The sequence below is a fragment of the Diceros bicornis genome, chromosome 4 (genome assembly GCF_020826845.1).
Source record: "Diceros bicornis minor isolate mBicDic1 chromosome 4, mDicBic1.mat.cur, whole genome shotgun sequence".
NCBI lineage: Eukaryota > Metazoa > Chordata > Mammalia > Perissodactyla > Rhinocerotidae > Diceros > Diceros bicornis.
In genome coordinates, this window is record NC_080743.1 from 64111153 (window position 1) to 64131591 (window position 20439).

General features: G+C 40.7%; 2 protein-coding genes across 3 annotated transcripts; one reads left to right on the forward strand and one right to left on the reverse strand.

Annotated features, from left to right (window-relative positions):
* Nucleotides 1-8358: 8358 nt before the first annotated feature.
* Nucleotides 8359-13936, forward strand: FCER1A (Fc epsilon receptor Ia). Of its 2 annotated transcripts, none has more exons than XM_058537741.1 (5): nucleotides 8359-8461; nucleotides 8883-8903; nucleotides 10018-10275; nucleotides 11807-12076; nucleotides 13579-13936. In XM_058537741.1, exons 1-5 carry the CDS (start codon nucleotides 8407-8409, stop codon nucleotides 13764-13766), a joined length of 792 nt encoding a protein of 263 aa, XP_058393724.1. In that variant the 5' UTR covers nucleotides 8359-8406; the 3' UTR covers nucleotides 13767-13936. The 2 variants fall into 2 exon arrangements, with proteins under 2 accessions (XP_058393724.1, XP_058393733.1); XM_058537750.1 differs by having other exon boundaries at nucleotides 8383-8461; nucleotides 8815-8903.
* Nucleotides 13937-19085: 5149 nt separating this feature from the next.
* Nucleotides 19086-20005, reverse strand: LOC131403432 (olfactory receptor 10J3-like). The gene is given in 2 exon segments (XM_058537764.1): nucleotides 19086-19561; nucleotides 19564-20005. Coding segments are annotated over 2 exon segments (918 nt in total).
* Nucleotides 20006-20439: the final 434 nt, after the last annotated feature.

Here is a 20439-nt window from a genome sequence, read left to right on the forward strand (position 1 = left end):
AGACAGAATTTTTGGTAAGATGGGCTTGTTGGTGCCTTTTCTACTGTAACATCTATTTTGCACTATATTACAGCCATCATATGACAGTAACGCCTTCCTGGAACAGGTCTTCTATGATAAATTCTTTAGGCAGTTAGTGGGAGGTCAAATGTCCATCAGAGAAAATAATCAAGGTAAAGAAATATTTCAGGCTGGCCAATTTTGATCTCCCACACAAGCATCAGATGTGTGTACAATTGTAAGCAGAGGATTTGGTTCATTTCTGTGTCTAATGAAAATGGAAGTTCTTTCCTATCAAGAATATTATATCCTCAACAATGTAGAATACAAAATTATAAACACACCATGATATTTTTGTCTTTGATCAGTGATGATAGGGGAAAGAATTGATACCGGTTCAAGACAAGGTTGACATAAGGGAAGCCATATTTTAGAAAAGAAAACCTCTGTTGTAACTTTGAATACCCTCTGACAAACTAACCCAGCTGGATATGCACCCTCCAGGAGATCTAACTGCTCTGTAGATTTTAGGACCCCTGCTTGTGCATGTACCTCCCAGCTGCGATAAGATGATAACTTTATTCTTTTGAGTTCCTTAGGAGTGTGATGACTCCCAAACAGAGAATCTATGCTAATAGCCATCATCAGCAAAAACTGAAAGATCTGGTGTGGCTACTCCCAGTCTGTAAGACCAGAAAGTCAACATTCCTAACCCCCTCCCCTATAACCCACTGGCTTGCATAAGTGCTGTAAGATTTGTGCCCCCTTAAGACGGATTTTTTAGACATTAGTCAGCAATCTTCCCTCTTGCTGGCAAGCTGTAATAATAAAGTCCTTTTCTCCTACCACCTAGCCTCTTGACTATTGGCATGTCTTGCGGTGAGCAGAAGGCCCCACATTGGGCGGTAACAGAATGAATTATATTTCTAGTTTCTCTATAAAAAATGGTATTATAATATCACTGATGAAGAGGAAATCAAAGAGTATGTAGCAAAGATACATAGGAAAAGGCAAGTATTATAGTGGAGTATCTAGTAACAAATTAATTGTTATTTTTTCTGGATTTTGTAATGTTCATGTCATTTTTCAGCTTTTAAATTTTGTAATTTTTTCTGATTTATGTTCTTGGCCTAAATAATAAGTCATTCTAATACCTGATATTGTATTCATAATTTTCTATTCAATTTTTAAGGAAGGCCCCCCAAATTGTGGAAGTTCCAGGGGCCTAAAACTGGATCTGTCTCTCCTACATACACATATACATATTTAAAAAATCAATATAATTCTCAGTTTTAATATAAAGAAGAAATAAAATAAAATAAATTTATACTAAGAATATACATCCGTAATGAATGTGACGGCCACAAATACAGCCTGATATGAGGATGGAGAATTGGCGAAACAAATATCACAAACGGTGTAGCTGTTGGTGATCTGATTTTCCGACACAGTGAACAATTCAAGGACGCTGTTTCAGGAAAAGCAAAGAATAATCCTCCCTCAATATACACAGCAGTTTCTTTCCTGTAAAATCCAGCATATGTGAAAAAATGCAAAAAATACTTTGCATTTATTTGTCAGTCAGGTTCAAGGCTCAAGTAATTATAAAATATCTGGCTGGACACTCAAAAGTCGTGCAGAAGCAGGACAGTTCTTTATCATGCAAGGTTGTCCTGGGTTTTGTAGAACGTCTGTCTGCCTACTAAATGCTAAAAATGTATCCTGCACACCCGTCAGTGAGACATGTAAGAAGCAATACCTACCCCACCCCACACCCAGCCCGACACACACAGACACACACCACACTTCTTAATGGCCTATTGCAGGCAATTACACACTCAGGGAGTATGATCTGAGAGGTTCAGATGACTCCCTGCCCGTCCTCATTTCCCAGCCCCCACTCATACCCACCCTCACCCCTAGAAACACCCTGGTCACAGTACTGGTTAGCCAGGTTCTGAAGGATTAAGGTTTCAAAAGTTACCCATTAAAATGCAAATATCCTTGGCTAGGCTAAAACCTCTTGTCCTTATCAGCTAACAGCCTAAAGGGAGTCCCAGAGAAGGCTGTTTCCATTTTTTAACTGTGTCATTCTGTAAGGAAGCATAAAATAAACCTGGCCTATACTACATATGGCTTGAGGGCTGGTTGCAAGATGGGTTTCTCTGTCTAGAACCATATCTGAGAATGAGCTCAGAATCCTCATAAAGCAACTCTCCCTCGCCCCCCACCTTGCTGGCCTGTGAGTGACTTGAGTCACTACTGCTCCACGTACTGGTCCTGTGTGATCCAGGCTGCATCCTTTGAGGACACAGTTTTGCCTTCTGAATCCACCAGTGGCCTTTCCACTTTTTCTTCCTATGGATGGACCAGGAGGATAGGGAAGGAGGTCTCTTTCTCTGTCGCTCTGAAGTCCAAAGGCTTCTTACGAAATAATCATAATAACAGTAATAACTAACATATACAGCATTTACTATCAGCCAACCTGTGTTCTAAACCTTTCCATATATTAACTCGTTTAATACTCACAACAACAGGTACTACTACTATCTCTGCTTTATCAGAGAGCAGGCTGAGGCACAGAGAGACTGAGGAACTTGCCTAGAGCCACAGAGCCAAGGAGTGGTCTGAGCTGAGAATCAAACTCCTCAGCCTACTCAGAGCCTGGACTCTTAACCAATCTTACACTTAACCTCTGTGAAATATGCATGGATAATAATTTATTTCTGTTCTTCTAAATCTTTTAAATTTTATATAATCGTCTGGCATTTTAAAAAACTTTTTTTTATACTACCATTCCCCCTGGGAATCTTCCTCAGTAGGGTAACAATTCTGTTCTCCACATTCTGAAGGAAAGATCAGCTCAGTTAACATCCGTATCTGTTGGAAAGCAGGAAGGCAAGTCTGAGGTGCTTTAGGTCTCATGGCTGGAACATAGTGTTTATAAGGCAAAGGTCATGGTCAATTTGCTTGAGCTCATCTTGTGGTTCAGACTGCTCCCTCACTATAAGATGCCACAAAGATGCCTTATCCAGAAAGAGAATGGCAGGTCACACATCTCAAAACAAGCAGCTTAATATCCCAGATGCTCACAATATACACTAAAAGAGTGTGAATTAGGCTCAGTTAGTGGTCCAGCCAGCTGACAAATTTTAGGACACCTATTCAAGGATTTTGTCTGTAATTTATAGTTTTAGGGGATATCCAAGTATTGAAACACTAGTTAGGAAATCTTTTCCCAATTTATTGCATTTTTCTGTGCACTCAGAATATGATCATGTACCTGGCCCAGGCCCTTTGGCTTCTGGGCTTCCACTGACCACCTTTAACTAGATATCTGGTAGGATTTGCCTGTAAAGAGTCTGTGGGACATTAGCTCCAGCTATATCAATTTGTAGTCTCCAAATAGTATGGTCGCCTTTGAATTTGAGCCATAGCATATTTTGTTATTAAAATCACGTGTGGAAATATTTTTGCAGCTAGTCTCCATTCAAATCCTTATTTCTGTGAAAAATTCCTCCGATTCTGCCTTCCGTGTTAGAAAGAAGTTAGTCTCTAAAAGTGAAAGGGAAAGAGTATCATCCTTGGGATTGTTTCCTAAGGTCTTATTTTTCTTTTCTTGGGGGGAGAATCTCTGTCCACACCCAAGGTTGTAGCTTGCATAACCCCTGTCTCCATCTCTTTCTGAATGGCATTTAATTTAGGAGTCCTGGAAGTTTCCATTTATTTCTCTTGGATCCACCCAAAGCAGGTGACGATTCAGGTCAAGACAACAAATGAAAAAAGTGTTAAAGCCACCAACTTTATTGTGACAATTCACCAGGCAGCCACCACCTACTCTTTCTGAGTGGATTCCTGTTTAAAGCGGCAGACGGAGCTGATGTCCTCTTGGCCCTAAGAATCTACAGTTAAAAAGCAAGAATCTCTCTTCTCTCTTCATTTTAGGCACATCTATGAAATATACATAACTAATATGCCGACAGTGCCAATAGCACTGCACGGCTGTGGATTGAGACAGCGTCTCTTAAAATCAAGAAAAAGAACTATAGAACAAGAGATTGGACTAGATCAATGATTTTCCTTTTGTGGGTCATGGACCTCTGGGAATCCAAGGAATTTTTGTGTGGGGACTATGAATCCATGTGCACGCCAAGCGTAATGTGTAGATTGGATGAATAAGGATATATATTATACGGAAGTGGTCATGAGTGTAGGCTCTTCAGCCAGATTGCCCGGTTTCACATCGTAACTCTTTCACTTACCAGCTACATATTCTTGGACAAGGCACTTAATCTCTTCGTGCTTTAGTTTTCTCAGTCTTTAACCACATAAAGTGAGTGGGAGGAACAAAGTAGATAAGGCATGTTGCGTACTTAGCCTTGTGCCTAGTCCTCAAAGAGAGACCAGTATCTATCAGGTACATACACACCATAAACAGACAACTATTTTGCTCTTTCATCATTTCATATCCAATTTTTTTGTGTGTGTGTGAGGAGGGCCAGCCCTGAGCTAACATCCAGTGCCAATCCTCCTCTTTTTGCTGAGGAAGACTGGCCCTGAGCTAACATCCATGCCTGTCTTCCTCTACTTTATATGAGACACCGCTACAGCATGGCTTAACAAGCGGTGTGTCGGTGCGCACCCAGGATCTGAACCTGTGTGGGGGTAGAGGGAGAATCCCCCTCTGCCCTTTCCCTTAAGGTTCTTATGGCTGGCCAAATAATTAACAAGACAGGTTAGCAGGAGAAAATAATACCAAGTTTAATAATATGTATACATGGGAGAAACCAGGGACACTGCGTTTCTCCACACAATAGCAGAAATTCTCGTCTTAAATACCATCTTCAGCTAAAGACAAAGGAGGATGTTGGGGGTGGGGGGAGTCAGTTACAGGAGATTACCACTAAAGCACAGTAAACAAGAGTAAGGTTATTATGCAGATTTAAGGCCTCACCTTCCACATTGATAAGTTTCTAGAAATGAGGTCATCCCCCCTCTTCGCAATACAGAGGGGGAGATACCTTTACAAATGGAGATTTCCCTTATAAATGTAAATGTTTGTCTGGCACTCCTTGCAGGGCAATCTAGAGAATGTGGCCAGAGAGACAGAATTTTTGACAAGATGGGCTTGTTGGTGCCTTTCCTATAGTAACATCTATTTTACATTATATTACAGCCATCAGATAGAAGATCTGTTCCAGGAAGGAGCTACTACGTCAAATTCTTTAGGCAGTTAGTGGGGGCGGTCAAATGTCCATCAGAGAAAACAATCAAGGTAAAGAGATATATTTCAGGGTGGCCAAATCTTGATGTCCCACACCGGCAAACCCCGGGCCGCTGCAGCAGAGCGAGTGCATTTAACGGCTTGCGCCACTGTGCCGGCCCCTATATCCAATTTTATATGGACCTTGCCTGGTGTTGAAGAACGTAGAGAGGAAAAAGCCAGTAGATTGGCTTTTCTTTCTGGAGAATGGTACAAAAGCCCAGATGCCCTATGAACTGATACCTCCTCTGCCAGCATGTCCCAAATCACAAAAGTTCCTGTCAAAAGCCTTTCACTTTGGACACCTCACAGTGGATAAGTTCTAATAGTTCACACAATTGAGTTTCATTTCCCCACTGCTACAAAGTGAAATATAGATTATGGTTTCCAAGAAGCAACAACAAGTCAAAATTGGGGGATAGAGGTACTATTTACGAGTGCTGAACACATGAGTGCTCAGATTCAAAAGCTTGTGGTAAGAAGTGAGATTAGGACACACTCTACTGATCTCAGGGGGCACATGTCCCTGATATTGACAGGCTGGATACAAGAAATTAACAGCACATTCCACCTAGAGAGTGCATATAAAATTTGGAGGACTTCTTTTTTTTTAAGATAAAAGGTGTGTGGCATTCAACTGGTACATCAACCAGTTATGCTAGGTGGAGGGGAGCTATTGTTTAATCCTAGTGTTTATGTGTTCCTTCTGAATTCTCATTTTGTTCCTTTGGGTTCCTGCAGTTGTATGCTATAGGAATTAGGGTGTGGTTTATTCTTCCTGATGTTAATGTTGTTGGCTTTGTTGTTTTTTGGGGTTTTTTTTTTAGGAGTGGATAGGTGAGTGGTTTGGTTTGTTTTTTAAGCTTTAATGAGCTGCTTTTGTTGAATCTGCTCCCAAAACACTAGCTTTATTTCAATGCTGGACACCGAAGCAAAAGCTTTAGGATTGTGAAGCAAATAAAAGTAGTCTCTAACTCCAAAGCGTACACTCTCCAAACATGGAAATAGTACCTACTGATGAGCTCCACTCCACTTCCCACTCAAGTAGGAGATATTTGGACAGCGTGGAGACTTAAGAGGATGCCTTTAAATAGACTATTTGAGTCACAGTAAAGTGGTTGTCTCTGAAGGACAATTTCATTGTAGATCACTGTCCTAGGAACAAAGAATACCCTATAAATCCCCTGAACAAAACTCAAAAAAGTGTAAAGTAGAATCTGTCACTGTCTGTTCCAGGATCTTGATATTCAAATATTGCCCTCCAATAGCACCTCAAAAACTATATCTTCCCCACTTCTTTCTCCTCCTCTTCGCTATCTCCATCAAACAACTTTTTGTGTTCTATTCTTTCCTTATGTTCTCTTCTTGACTATGGAGAGAAAAGTCATATTTGTTACATAAATTATACTGGCATAAGATACTGGTTATCAGATAAAGCAGCCTATGTATGTTGCCAATTGCCTTAATTCAGTTAAAATGTATGTTTCTCCTAAAAGTTTTTAATAAATAATGGTAACAAAGGAGGAGGAAGATATTTTTATTGAGCGTCTTTTACATACCAGATGCTGTGCAATGCACTTTACACATTTATTATCTTATTAAACCTCATAATAAAGCTGTGATCCGGATACCATTGTTGACCCTATTTTACACATAAATCTTAATCACATAAATACTAGCAGTATTTGAATTTAGATCTTTAAATACAAACAACTTGCACTTTTCAAAATAACTTGCTGCTTTCTTTAAATATCTGTCACTAAAACATTTCAGGACCTGGGACCAGTCACTAATCTTTTTATCTGAAACTTTCTGTTTATAAATCTTTTTAGCTCCATATTCTCTAATTCCATAGAAGCTGGAAGCTCTGTTCAGATGTTTATGTGGACCAACTTCATGTTTAATTCAGCAGACAATTCAACAGTCTGTGAGGAAAAGCCTTGTATGACGAACAGGGCCTCGCTTGCTTCCTATTGCCCCTGCTTATTTCAGAGTTTGGGCAAGGATCAAATATAATACTGCATATGAAAAAAATTTTGTAAATGGTAAGCCACTATAGATATTTATGGACTTACCATCTCCAGTATCATCACCAGTACCAAATTCTGGAAGAAGGTGACCAACTCTGACTTAGATCGAAAAAACAGATGAATTAGTCAAAGGTATGCTGTAGGAAAGAGAACTGACATGGATTTAAAGGAGAAAGGGTGATCATGCTGGAAGATTAGAAAGATAAAAATGGACAAAAGCTGGGAAAGGAAAGAAAATAAATTATATGACCTAGATTCCTATAAATTATGGTTTAACATCTGCCTTCTTGTATTGTGAGCCCCAACAGGACCCAGTGGGAGAGAAGGAGTCTCTGAAAATATCTCTAATTTTGTTGGTCAGATAGTGGATCATCAGGGAATCAGATGATAATTTGTAGATTTGCAGACTAATAGAACAGCAGGAAATGAGGTAACAAGCGGATTGGTAGCTCCAGAGAACCACAACAGAATTTTAGCAATTTCTGGCCACACTTGTGAACGTACATAAACAGTATATCACCATGATTAAGACTTTTACTCTGGGGTTAGATTTTTACATGTTTGAATCTCAAATTAGCCATTTAGTAAGTAGTACCCTAAGACAAGTTACTTAACCTCTCTAAGCTCCAGTTTTCCTATCTATAAAATGTAAATAACTGTGGTACCTATTTCATAGGATTATTGTGAGAAGAATGAAATATCAGATCTATTTTATTTTACAATTTTATTTAGCATAGTCCATCATAGATATTAGGTGCTGAATAGTTAACTTTTGTTGTTTTATTCTGCTCTCCCTTGCACCCCACTTTTCTAAGTTGCATTGATTGACAGTTTAAGAAAACTCTGTGACTGTGTGCCTAGCCCTGTGTCTCTCTTCCACCAGATTCCAGGTGAGTACATGGAGATGGGGTGGAGTGTGCAGTAAGGGGGTGATTACAAAATTGCCCAGTTAGGCACTATTCCAAATATTATCTCCAGAGAAGAAGGCAAACCTAGGCACAGCTAATGAGTCAAACAGATATGATGTAGAAAACATTTCCTTCTCCTTTTTGGTTTCAAGTTTAAGTCCCTAGACCTCTCCAGTCCAGTCGGCACCTAGAGGCCACGGAGGAGATGTCTGCTCCCATGGGAGGCCCTGCCCTGCTGTGGATAACATTTCTGCTCTTCTGTAAGTAGAGTTTCGGTTACTCTTCTTGGAGGGGCCAAAATGGATTTCAGGAACAGCTGGGAACACTGACAATTTCAGTGGTGACTTTTTCTAGGCTGGGCACAAACCATGGGGGTTTCCTGGGGATCCTGTAGTGGAGACAAGCTGGAGAGCAGAGGAAACTGGGCTGAGCAACACCTAAGGGGGAAGTCAGACTGAAAGGCCGGTTCCTTGCAATGGCTCTGGCATCTCCCAGAGAGCAAGGGAGGGAGGACAGAGGAAAGAGAGAAGCTCCTTCTCTCCCTGGGTCAGATTCCTGAGAAGATAGTTGGCCCTTAAAATTCCATGGATGTCGACCTTATCACCATACTCAGGTCGCTGTCCTCAGGAGTCCCAGAAGGCTGAGGAAAGACACTAACTTATCCTCTCTGGATTTTTGCAGCTCTGGATGGTATGTCAGCAGGTGAGTCCTCTGTCCTTGTTCCCTCAGTGGTTCAATGTGTCTGGGCATTGCTCTCCCTCACTGTTTCCCTTCATCCCATCACCTCTGTTTGCTGATTATGAATCTGCCCTTCCCTGTCCAACCCGCTTCCCATTTCCACCTTGCCTTGTCTTCCTTCTTTTCCCTCATTCAAAAGCTTCTCACATACCATTTCATTCTCTCAAGTCATTCCCTCCTCTTTCTGTACCAACAACCATGTCTGTTGAACATCTAAGTCTCAGCCTCTCTTCCAGCCACCATCATATAATCTTATTTAATTCTTACATCACCATCGTTATTATTATTATTGCCATTTTATAATCGAGGATGCTGAAACTCAGATTAAGTAATTTGCTAGAGGTTACACAACTAACAAAGGACTGGATTCTAACATAAATCCCTTAGATCCAACTCTGGTTCTCTTTCAACTGCATCACCCTTTCCTCATCACCACCTAGCCACTTCCTTGGCTTCTGTTCAAATTATCATTGCATCTTATTCTTAGAAGGCTTTTAAGACTGATCCTTTTGGTGTTTCTCACTACCTTCCAGTATTGACACATATTGTTCACACTATATACACTCACAGTTAAACAGTCATAAAAGTTTAGAGCTACGAGAGATCTTATATTTCATCTAGTCCAACACCTTTATTCATTCATTATTCACTCATTCATCCACTCAATAAATATTTAATGAACACTTACTATGTACCAGCCACTGTGCTGAACTACGGTTGAACATGACAGATATTGTCTCTGCCTGAAAAGAGATTCTGGTCTTCATTTACAGATTCTACAACTGAAATCAAGAGAATTAGAGTGAGTTATCCTGCATCACACAGTAAATTTGTGTGTTTTTCAATATCCTGCATTTGTGCCCTATCTTCTTCCTTAGGTTGGGAGCTCCCTGGGGCCACAACATTGTTTCCTCCTTCCTTTAATCCTAGCAGTCGGGACAGGGTCTTATCACCAGCAGTACAAGAGTAGACTGACCGTTGATTATCTGACTCTTGGTATGTCTGTACTTTGGAGCTTAGAGAGTTTTCAATTATTACTTTTCCCCTCTATATCTTTTTCCACAATTTGATCTTCTAGGAGGCACCCGGAAATCTACGGTGTCCTTGAATCCCCCATGGAATAGAATACTTCTAGGAGAGTCTGTGACTCTTATATGTAATAAGGATGAGCCCCTTGAAGGCAACTCCACTGAGTGGATCCACAACAACACAACTTTAAATGTGACAACTATGAGTTTGGACATCGTGAATGCCAAATCCCAGAATACTGGGGAATATAGATGTCGGAACAAAAAATTTAGCCTGAGTGAACCTGTGTACCTAGAAGTTTCCAGCGGTAAGTTCCAGGGCTATGCAAATATAGATTCTTCCATGAGAGGAATGGCCCACATGAAGATGGGGAGAAAGCAAACTATTTCAAGGCTTAGGGTACCAACGTGGGACACAGGATCTCTCACTCAAGACCCGTCCATCTCCTTCTTTCACCTCTACTCCTTCTGCCTGTCCTTCTGCCTTCTTTCAATATTCTGGCCATCTCCCAACATTATTCCTCTACTCTATTTCATCTCTGATTATCTTTTCTACATAGGTGCATATCATATGATCAAATGGCATGTTGGGTATGTGAACATTATAAAGAGCTATGTATCTGAAATAGGATCAAAAAGTTTGATCTAAAGATTTGTTCTGCAATTTCCATGTGCCACAACTATTAGGTTGTACTCGGCATTTTGAAAGATATCTGTGTACAGTCCTCATGTCTCTACTTTTACTTAAGAATAAATCTTATGTTTGCTTCATCTTTATCGCTCTCCTATTGCCAACAGTTAGCACTGCACACTTAGGCATATGTGGGTTAGTTAGTAAATATTGAATCAACAAACTAATGATTTCATTTGATTGGCTAGGTAATTGTTGTATTTTACTTTATATTTTTAACTATAAATATATTTTAAAGTATAAACATACTTTATATTTTTCTCTTGAGTGAAAAAAGATGTTTCAACATCAATATGCAAATTCCAAATACAACCTAAAGGAGTGTAGAATAGCTTCTTCATTTCCTTGAAGTAGATTCTAGAAAAGTCATCAAGGATCGCTCCTAAGTAAAATACATTTTCACAACATAGCCATATTTCCATTCAGAATTGTCCTTTGGTGAATGCTTTTCAATTCTTAAAATGACATTAGCCATAGAAACTGACTCTTATCTTTTACTGACTCATTATTGACAAATATTTGTTGAGTACCTACCAACTTCTAGGTGTTGTGTTAGGCACTGAGGCTGTAATATAAGGAACAGACGTGGCCTCTGACCTTTTGAAGTATAGATCCAAATGAGGAAGAGGACATTAAATAAGTAATTACACAAATAATTAATTTAAATTGTGATACATGTTTTGAGGAAGTTTTGGGGCCAACTATGATTAATAGCAGAACTGCGAACCCCCTGTGAGGTATGAGGGGACAAAATAGACACTCTTCTAGGCTAAGGCTCTCCAAACAGAGTAGGTTTATTTCCCCCTTAGTGATTAGAACTAGCAACAATGAATCTGAAGGATATACTGGGTTTCAGATCTTCCGTGGATGAGCTCAGCAGAAATGTCAGATTTTACAGCCCCCTGACTTACTTTTCATGAGGAGAGAGGGTTTATCAATATAGAAGACAAGCTCTAAGCATTATTTTGTGTTGACTTTTTATTGACCTTATGAGCCAAGAAATGGGTTAATGATAAACCATGGTTTCTGATACACTCTCTATCCAGGACTTCTTTTATTTTATTTTATCTATCTATTTATCTATCTATCATCTATCTATCTATCTATTCATTCATTGTTAAATAAATAACATAATGAATGCTCTTCAGATTGGCTGCTTCTTCAGGCCTCTGCTCAGTTGCTGATAGAGGGTAAGTCCCTCCTTATCAAGTGCCATAGCTGGAAGAATTGGGAAGTCTACAAGGTGATCTACTACAAGGATGGCAAACCCCTCAAGTACTGGTATGAGAACCACAACATCTCCATTGCCAATGTCACAACAGAAGACAGTGGCTCCTATTACTGCGAGGGCGCTTTTTACCGCAAGCCGGGAAGTATACGCTATACCTCTGATCCCTTCAACATTACTGTAAAAAGAGGTGAGTTGGTGAAGGAAAGGGAAGGAGTCAATAGCAAGGGAAGGAAGAGAGAAATCTGAGCCTGACATGGTTGCAGCTTGTAGAATGGGGGCAGCTGCAATACCTTGGAAAGTCTACTAAACTTGCAGTGAGGAGACCTGGGGTATAGTATATCCCTCAATCTCTGTCTTATTCCTTATTTGTTTAATGGCAATGTAATATCTGCTCATATTATGGAATTTTTATGAAACTTAAATGTGGTAATATTTGTGAAATGGATTTGTAAACCATTAAGCACTACCCAAGCATAACAGATTGCTTAATTACTGTTTTGATCTTAAAGTCATCTGTTGCTCCTAGGGAGAAAACTTATATTTATCAAATTGAAAGAGAGTTTCAAAGTTGAAGGAATAAAGGCTGTAAAGAGCTTGAAGAGTCTATTTCAACCTGGGAGGGCTGGGAAAGGAAACCAACAAATCAATAGTCTGGTGCTTGTGTATTGGAAGATGAGAGAGAAGGCTTGTTGAGGAAAGGATAGAAATGTGGACTGCCCCTATAGCCAATGACCAAGACTGCGCTTTCTAAACTTCATATAAGAGAGGGAGCCTTTGTAATATTTGTCTTGCAAGGAGGAAATCAGACCTTTTGTTTGGCAGATTTTGTTCACAGTAATGTCTAAAAAAGCATGAGATCAGAAGACAGAATTAAGCTCTAATGGCAGTTCTCCGCTAACTAATTTGAGACCTAAGTGCTATTTAATTGTCAATGGATCTTTATCCGTAAAATAAGGAGTTTGATCTAGATTCCATCAGAATCACTTGGGGAACTTAAAAAAATATTGATGTATCTAATCCCCTGAAGTTCCGATTTAATTGGTTTGGAGTGAGGCTGGGGCATCAGTATTTTCAAAAGCTCTTTCAGGTAATGGTAATGTGCAGCCAGTGTTGAGAGCCACTGGTCTAGGTGATCTCTAAGTGATTTCTGGCTGTAATATTCTGGGGATCTGTAATTCTAGAATAATCACAAAAATCAATAGTTTGTAAGTAGAATAACAGAATCACAAAATAGTGAAGTTGGAAGGCAACTTAAAGATGATCTAGTCCAATATCTTCATTTCACCCAACATGCATGCAATAAATGATGATTGAATGATTGAGAAATAAGGCAATGTTGACCCCCTGCCCTCACTCTGTCTCCTTTCCACCCCCAAATCATATGTGGTTGTTGGTCTTATCAGCTCCAAAAAAGGGAGTCATCTGTTATGACCTTCCTCTTGGACACATTGGCTAGAGGAACTGTTCTACAGGGGCTGTTGGGGAAATACTCAGGACTCCATAGGGCTCAGGGAGCACAGACTGAGGAACTCAAACTCATGAGTGTTTTCTCTCTGCTCCTGGATGCCATATCATGTTCGAAGATGAAGGACCAGGCAGGGCTCTTCTCTTAAGGAGAATGAAGCCCTGAACCTCATTCTTCAATTCCTAGTATGTTATGTTTCTTGTTGCATCTATCTTCCACTACAGATCCCCAAAGCAAATACTACCGGCTACAATTTCTTTTGCCGTTGTTGGTGGCGATTCTCTTTGTTGTGGACACAGGACTGTTTATCTCAACCCAGCAGCAGTTAACATTTCTCTTGAAGGTTAAGAAGACCAGGAAAGGCCGCAAACTTATGGACCCACATCCTAAGCCAGACCCCAGAAAGAACTGATGCACTGCTCAAGAAACATTTGCAACAGCAATTTCTGACTAGCATCAGCAATTGCTTCTCCATTGTCAAACACAACTCACAATGTACATGGAAAGGTCTATGCTCAAGGTATATTGCTTCATTAAACCAACTAGAACTTGTTAAGTGGCATGTAATAGTAAGTGCTCAATAAACATCACTTAAATAAATAAAAGAATGAATAGATTCATTTATTAGCATGTGTAAAAGAGAAGTACAGGGGCCAGCCCAGTGGCGCAAGCAGTTAGGTGCGCAAGCTCTGCTGCGACGGCCCGGGGTTCGTCAGTTCAGATCCCGGGATCACACTGATGCACCGCTTGGCAAGCCATGCTGTGGCGGCGTACCACATAAAGTGGAGGAAGATGGGCACGATGTTAGCCCAGGGCCAGTCTTCCTCAGTAAAAAAAAAAAAAAAAAAAAAAAAAAAAAAAACAGGAGGATTGGCAGATGTTAGCACAGGTCTGATCTTCCTCACAAAAAAAAAAAAGAGAGAGAAGTACAATTTGAAAAAAGAAGTATGAAACCACATAACATGATGCTTCTAAGTATTTGTGGCTTGCTCTTTTCTTTTTTGCTTCTAGAGACAATCTAATTCTAGATTAGAAATGTACTCTCTTGACCATTGAAAGTCTCAGCTAGGAATGAGAAGACATGGTAGGATGCTGGTGAGGTTCATCATTTTTATGCTCTCTCTTCAACATATTATCTATGAGCTTCCAGTTCTTGGCAGAATTTGGGGCAGTCCTGAGCCACAGGACTTGGGGAATAAGGCTCAGTCTAAGGTTCCCCTGTGATTGTTTCACCTCTCTAATATCTCCCAAACTTAAATCTTGAATATACTCTTACCACACCTGAATTAAGCATCTTGGAGAAATGCCAGTGAATAATAATAATCAGAACTCTCAACTCGGAAAACAGTTCAGGTCTGAATATGCTCTAGGGCAAAGATCCAATCTTTGCTCTCCCGTCCCCAGCCCACCTGCAACCATTGAGGCAGTTATACTGGGGGCTTGGGGAAAGCATTAGGGAAAAGAAGAAACATTTTGTCGGTGCTGACCCTGAGTTAATAATAGTCAATGAGAGATCAGAGCACCTATAGTTTACTTATGTTTTAGAACAATTCATAACTTAAGGAGGAAGTGAATCTAGGGGGAAATTTTGTAAATATCCATGAGGATGACAAGTTCCATTTTCTCCAAAGGATGTTTTTGGGCCATAAAGCAGAGAGAAATTATTAGAGCTTTTATTTATTTTTATTTTCTATATAGATATCTAGTATGAACCTCCTTAACACTCTCCACTTTTTTCTTTTTAATTAAATCTTTTCAGAGAGGTAAGAAATGACTAGATTCCCAGTGAACAGCCTTGTCATTTGGCTTTATGTAACTAGGCCTGGTAAGTGAAGAAGAGATTTTTTTGTAACAACAGACCAGAAAATGTCCCTGTAGGAGGCTCCTTGGTATTGTTCCTGGACACTTCCCCTGCCCTTAAGAAAAGATAGGAGGTCTGTTATAGGTTATAACCTTGGTACCACAGCCTTGAAGAAGCAATAAAATCTTGCTTCACAGTGTTCTATACACAACTACACGTCAGGCTAGAGAGAACTTACTTGCTCCTTTATTTGGTCTGAGACCAAATGACCCAGAATTAAGAATTGAGAAATATTTAATATGGATAGAAAGTCCAGGCTTGATCAGCTTGAGATATATCTTCTGAGGGATTTTCTGCGTTCTTGAGCATTACAATTCACTTTCACCTCCTCTTTTATCCCTGCTCCAAGATTGTGAGGACTATGGATAGAGCACAAACCTGGAAGTTCAAGCTCCTGTTAACTAGTTGTGTGATCAGGGGAAGTTCCTTGCCAGTCTCTGAGATTATATTTCTTCTTCGTAACAAGAAGTGTTTGGACTAGGTGGTCTCTAAGTTCTCTTTAAACTAGACATTTTGTCATTCGTTGCTTGAAAACCCAGTTCCTATGTGGTGACTATCCAGGCACAAAGACTCAGAATGAATCTCCCAAGAAGCTCCAGTGTGAGTCTTTCCTTCATCCTTCACACAATATTCTCTCCCTTCACTGTGCTTTTCCATGTATCTGAATTTCAGGTTTGTCCCAGACATAAGTCTACCATTCATTTCTACCTATTTTTTTCTTGATATTCATGCATCTCTTATTCTATAGGGAACAAGTTAGGGCTTGAGTATTTCGTGGACCTCCAAAATATGGCATTTATAAAGATATCTTTTTATTGTAATATACATGAAATCTACATATGCCAGAGAGGCAGCATGTGTATCATACAGACGATTAGAATAGAAATAATTTCCCCCTGGTTCACCCTTGGGGCCAGTCCATAGAGCAATTTTTCTTTCCCATAATTGCTCTTCCAACTTGGCTGCCACAAATCATCATGAACTCCCAGTTTTATGACTAGTTTTTTGAAAATCAAGTCAATAGCTCCCTACTGGTGGCCATTGGAAGAGAAATTCCCTTGTCCACCTCAAGAGTGGAAACTCAGACAAAAGATCCATCTTCTCAGTGTTTGGGGGAATTGAGTACTTGAAGAAAGGCTCTGTTCTTTTTCTTTTCTCATTAAATGGGAAATGGGACTGTTATTGGGAAATGGGAACATCTCCCTGAACCCAGAGATGGGAGCTTTATGTTGAGAATGGCAGAGGTACCTGCCAGCCTGGGTCCCTAGATAACCTCAGAGAGTAGTACTGTTTTCCTGTCTTAAGTTGCCTGTCCAGCTCTGGACAGTTATTTACCAAGCTCAAGTCCCCATCTGGTGCTTCACCAAGCTCCACAACATTCCCACCACAATCCTTTTACTCTATAAATGTGCCCAGGACCACATCAAATTCACTTGTACACATCACTTACAGCACCCACACTTTCTTTTCTTGAAAATTGGAATGACATATGCTCACTTTTAGTCTTTCCTGTTATTTGCAATATTTAAAATATCACTGAGATTAGTCAGAAATCTTACTGCAAGGTAAGGACACCAGGCTGCAATAAAATTTAAATTGCATGTAGAGAAATTTTTGAAGACAAAGGAATGACTTCTTGTGGATTCTGAGAAAAATTCAAATTTTTATTTTTTTAACCAGTTTCCAAGAAACCAATACTACACTGCCACTGACTAAATTGAGGCACAGTAAATATTGCTCAATTAATAGGATGAAATTATTTTTTAAATTAAAATATAGGAGCCACTGACATTCTGCCTTGACTTGAATATGTCAAAGCTGAAAATTTGGGTTCTCCACTTGCCAATTGCTGTTCTAGAAATGGGATCCTAACACGTCCAGATTGGGATCTCCAGGAAACAGTCTCTGAAACAGAGATTTGAATGCAACATGTTTATTAGGGAAGCGCTCCCAGCATCAACACTTGTGTGGAAGGGAAGGAAGCAGAAGCGGGCAGAGGGAGAAGTTGAAATGTGATGCAGTCACAGCAAAAACCTCAAACCATCTCGCAGATGAGAGCCCTGCAGCTGGGAGAGCCTTTTGTAATCATCTTAAATTGAGGTAAGGGGGCAGGGTTTCTACCCTGAAATAGACAAGTCATTGGAGGAAGTCTGCCCCTGGGAATTGGGTGTGACTTTGAAGGAGGCAGCTCTTTAGCAAGGGCAATTCCTGAAGAGGGACTCAGCTGAGAGCTGTCAGCCCAAGACACTCCCAGCAGCTGGGGGAACGAATGTGTGGGTCTTGAAGGGGCGCAATCTGGGTAGTGTGCCACAGCATCCACTAAACACAACTTCACATAGAAGAGAGTGCGACACTGGTCCTCAGACCTTTCCCTAACAGCTTGATCTAGATTAAGCAGAACTGCTAAGCAAAAAATTTTTGATAATTGTTTTTTGGCTGTCCTCACAGAAATGAACTGACTTTATCATTTCTAGAAGTCTTGACACAAAGGCAAAGATATCTTTTATCTCTGGTCAGACTTCACACGCCAGTGTTTTTTGTAAAAAGAGACATGTTTAACTTGATTTAGAAGATTAGTTAATTTCCACTGTGTTCCATCTCAGCACCCAGCTGCTTCATAACACTCTCACAAGTGACATCTTGCCTCTGCAGAGTCACCACATGGGATCAGCTGGATTCTGAAGACTGCAGGAGCTGTGTTTGAAACTCAGGTTATGCTTGTTTCTCAGTGTAGAGGGCCAGAGTAGAGTGGAAGGATGAGGGACAGAGGATCTTACCTGCACCAGAGCATATGCTTTCACCTGTGATGCTCAGACATGAAATGCTGTTTTTAACTCAGGTTTTAAGTTGGGAGTATCTAAGAAAAATTTCTCAAGATTAACCTCTTCAGGCTTAGGAACTTACTAGTAAAATTTTTATTTAAATGAAGCTTCAGACTTCTGCTCATTAATAAATATTTTCAGAAGTTGTAGTTAAAGTGTTTAATTTATAACACTATTTCAAAGAGTTTAGGTCTACCCCGCAAAAGAACTATACTTTTGTTTGGCTCCTTCCAATCTCCATCCTCTCATTCCTGTGTTGGAAGTGTGAAAAGCATTGAACTTTTCAGCATGTTCTCCTTCACAATTGGAGCTTTCTCACCTAGGCCTCTCAGGACTATGGACAACCCACCTCTGGGTTCTCGGTAGCTGACGATTTTTTGCTTTCCCATGTTTGCACTCCTCATTCCCAGGAATGGTCAGTTAGGGCAGTTCTACCCTGCGGAAAGTGTGTATCCAGCCTTTTGAAGATTCCTCAGGCTGTGATGGGATATTAGCAAGTAGCAAAAACAGATTACAAGGAAGCCTTCAATGTCCACAGAAAAGGATATGCATGTATGTCTCCTCGTTTATCTGTTAAAAGTTTACACAAATTACTCCTATACCCTAACAACAACAACGAAAGTCTTTCTGAGCTGGTTTCCAAATCTTCGACTCATTGAGATGAGTCTGTCATGTTCATTAGCTTTTTAGACCCTGCTGGATTTTGTGTCTTAAACGAAGTTGTGTAACTCAACATGTCCTCAGTATGTGTGTAGCTGTGTGCAAGTACGTGTGACAGAACATGGATATGAATGACCCAGGCAGGTAAATCTTTCCCCTAGATTCGTAAGTGTATGACAAGTCATTTTCTGTCCTCTCTGAAGGAGAGCACAGAGAACCTTGACTAGCTCAAACAGAAGCCTCCAGTTTTAGCACTCAACTCAATTTAGTCTATTCTTCTTGATCCCATACTTAAAGACATTATTGAAACAGCATTAAAATTAATATATATTTATAAAATCAAAGAAAAGTGCTTCAACAACTTTCCTCATTAAGAGGAGAGGGGCTTTCACCCCATGGCTCTGCACAGAGCATCTTTGACCTCCTTCTTCCTCGGGCTGTACACGACAGGATTCAGCAGGGGAGTGATGACAGTGTAGGTCACTGAGATGAGTCTGTCCTGCACCAGGGAACTCTGGGACTTAGGCTTGAGGTAGATGATAGATGCACAGCCATAGTGGATGATGACCACTGTGAAGGAGGATGCACAGGTGGCAAAGGCCTTCTTCCAACCTTCAGCTGAAGCAATCTTAAGGATGGTGGAGATGATGAGGACATAGGAGATAAAGACCAGGCCCATGGGTAGAACAAGGACACATACACTGACAATAAAGTTGGTAATCTCATTGACAGTGGTGTCTGTGCAGGCCAGCTTCAGCAGAGGTCTCACATCACAGAAGAAGTGAGAGATGACAAATGCATCACAGAAAGGGAGGCCAAACACAGGTGTTACCAGGACAATGGCCATGCCCAGGCCAATCCCAGAGACCCAGATGCCAGCTGGATGCAAGCCTCTTTACCCATGATGACTGAATACTGCAGGGGGTTGCAGATGGCCACATAACAATGATATCCCATGGCTGTGGGCAGGAAGCAGTTGTTGATAGCAAAGATGAGATAGAAGAGCTGAGTGGCACAGTCTTGGATAGCGATGGGCTGGTAAGGACTCATGAGGCCACAAAGCATACGGGGAATGATGGCCACAGTGTAGCAGGTCTCAGAGATGGACAGCACGCTCAGGAAAAAGTACATGGGAGTATGGAGGCGACGATCCAGGTGAATAATAGCCACAAGGATGACATTGCTGGAGAGAGTCAGCAGGTACAAAATTAGAAAGACAAAAAAGAAGACAAGCCTGTGCTGCCACCCAAACATGGAGAAACCTTCAAAGAGAAACTCAGTCACAGAAGTGGAATTTGGCTTTGGCATTGAGGAAAGTCTAGATCTGAAAGAGCTGGGCAAAGGAAAGAAAAGTGTGATGAGTCAACCATGAAAGAGTAGGATGGAACAAAGCCTTCAGTAAAGGGTGTGTCCATCCTCAGAGCAATGACCTAGACCTAGACGTCAAGGGCCATCAATGTTCAGCTGTTGGCCAGTTGCTCAAAGTCATCACCTTTGCTATTCTTTTCTTTGGTCCTGTTACTCCAGGACCCTGGGATTGAGAGCAGAGACAGATCTGAGAGGGAAAGTAGAGACAAATTAAAAGATAAATTTGCAGGGGCCAGCCCCGTGGCTTAGCGGTTAAGTGCGCACACCCCGCTACTGGCGGCCCAGGTTCGGATCCCTGGTGCACACTGACTCATTGCTTCTCCAGCCGTGCTGAGGCCGCATCCCACATACAGCAACTAGAAAGATGTGCAACT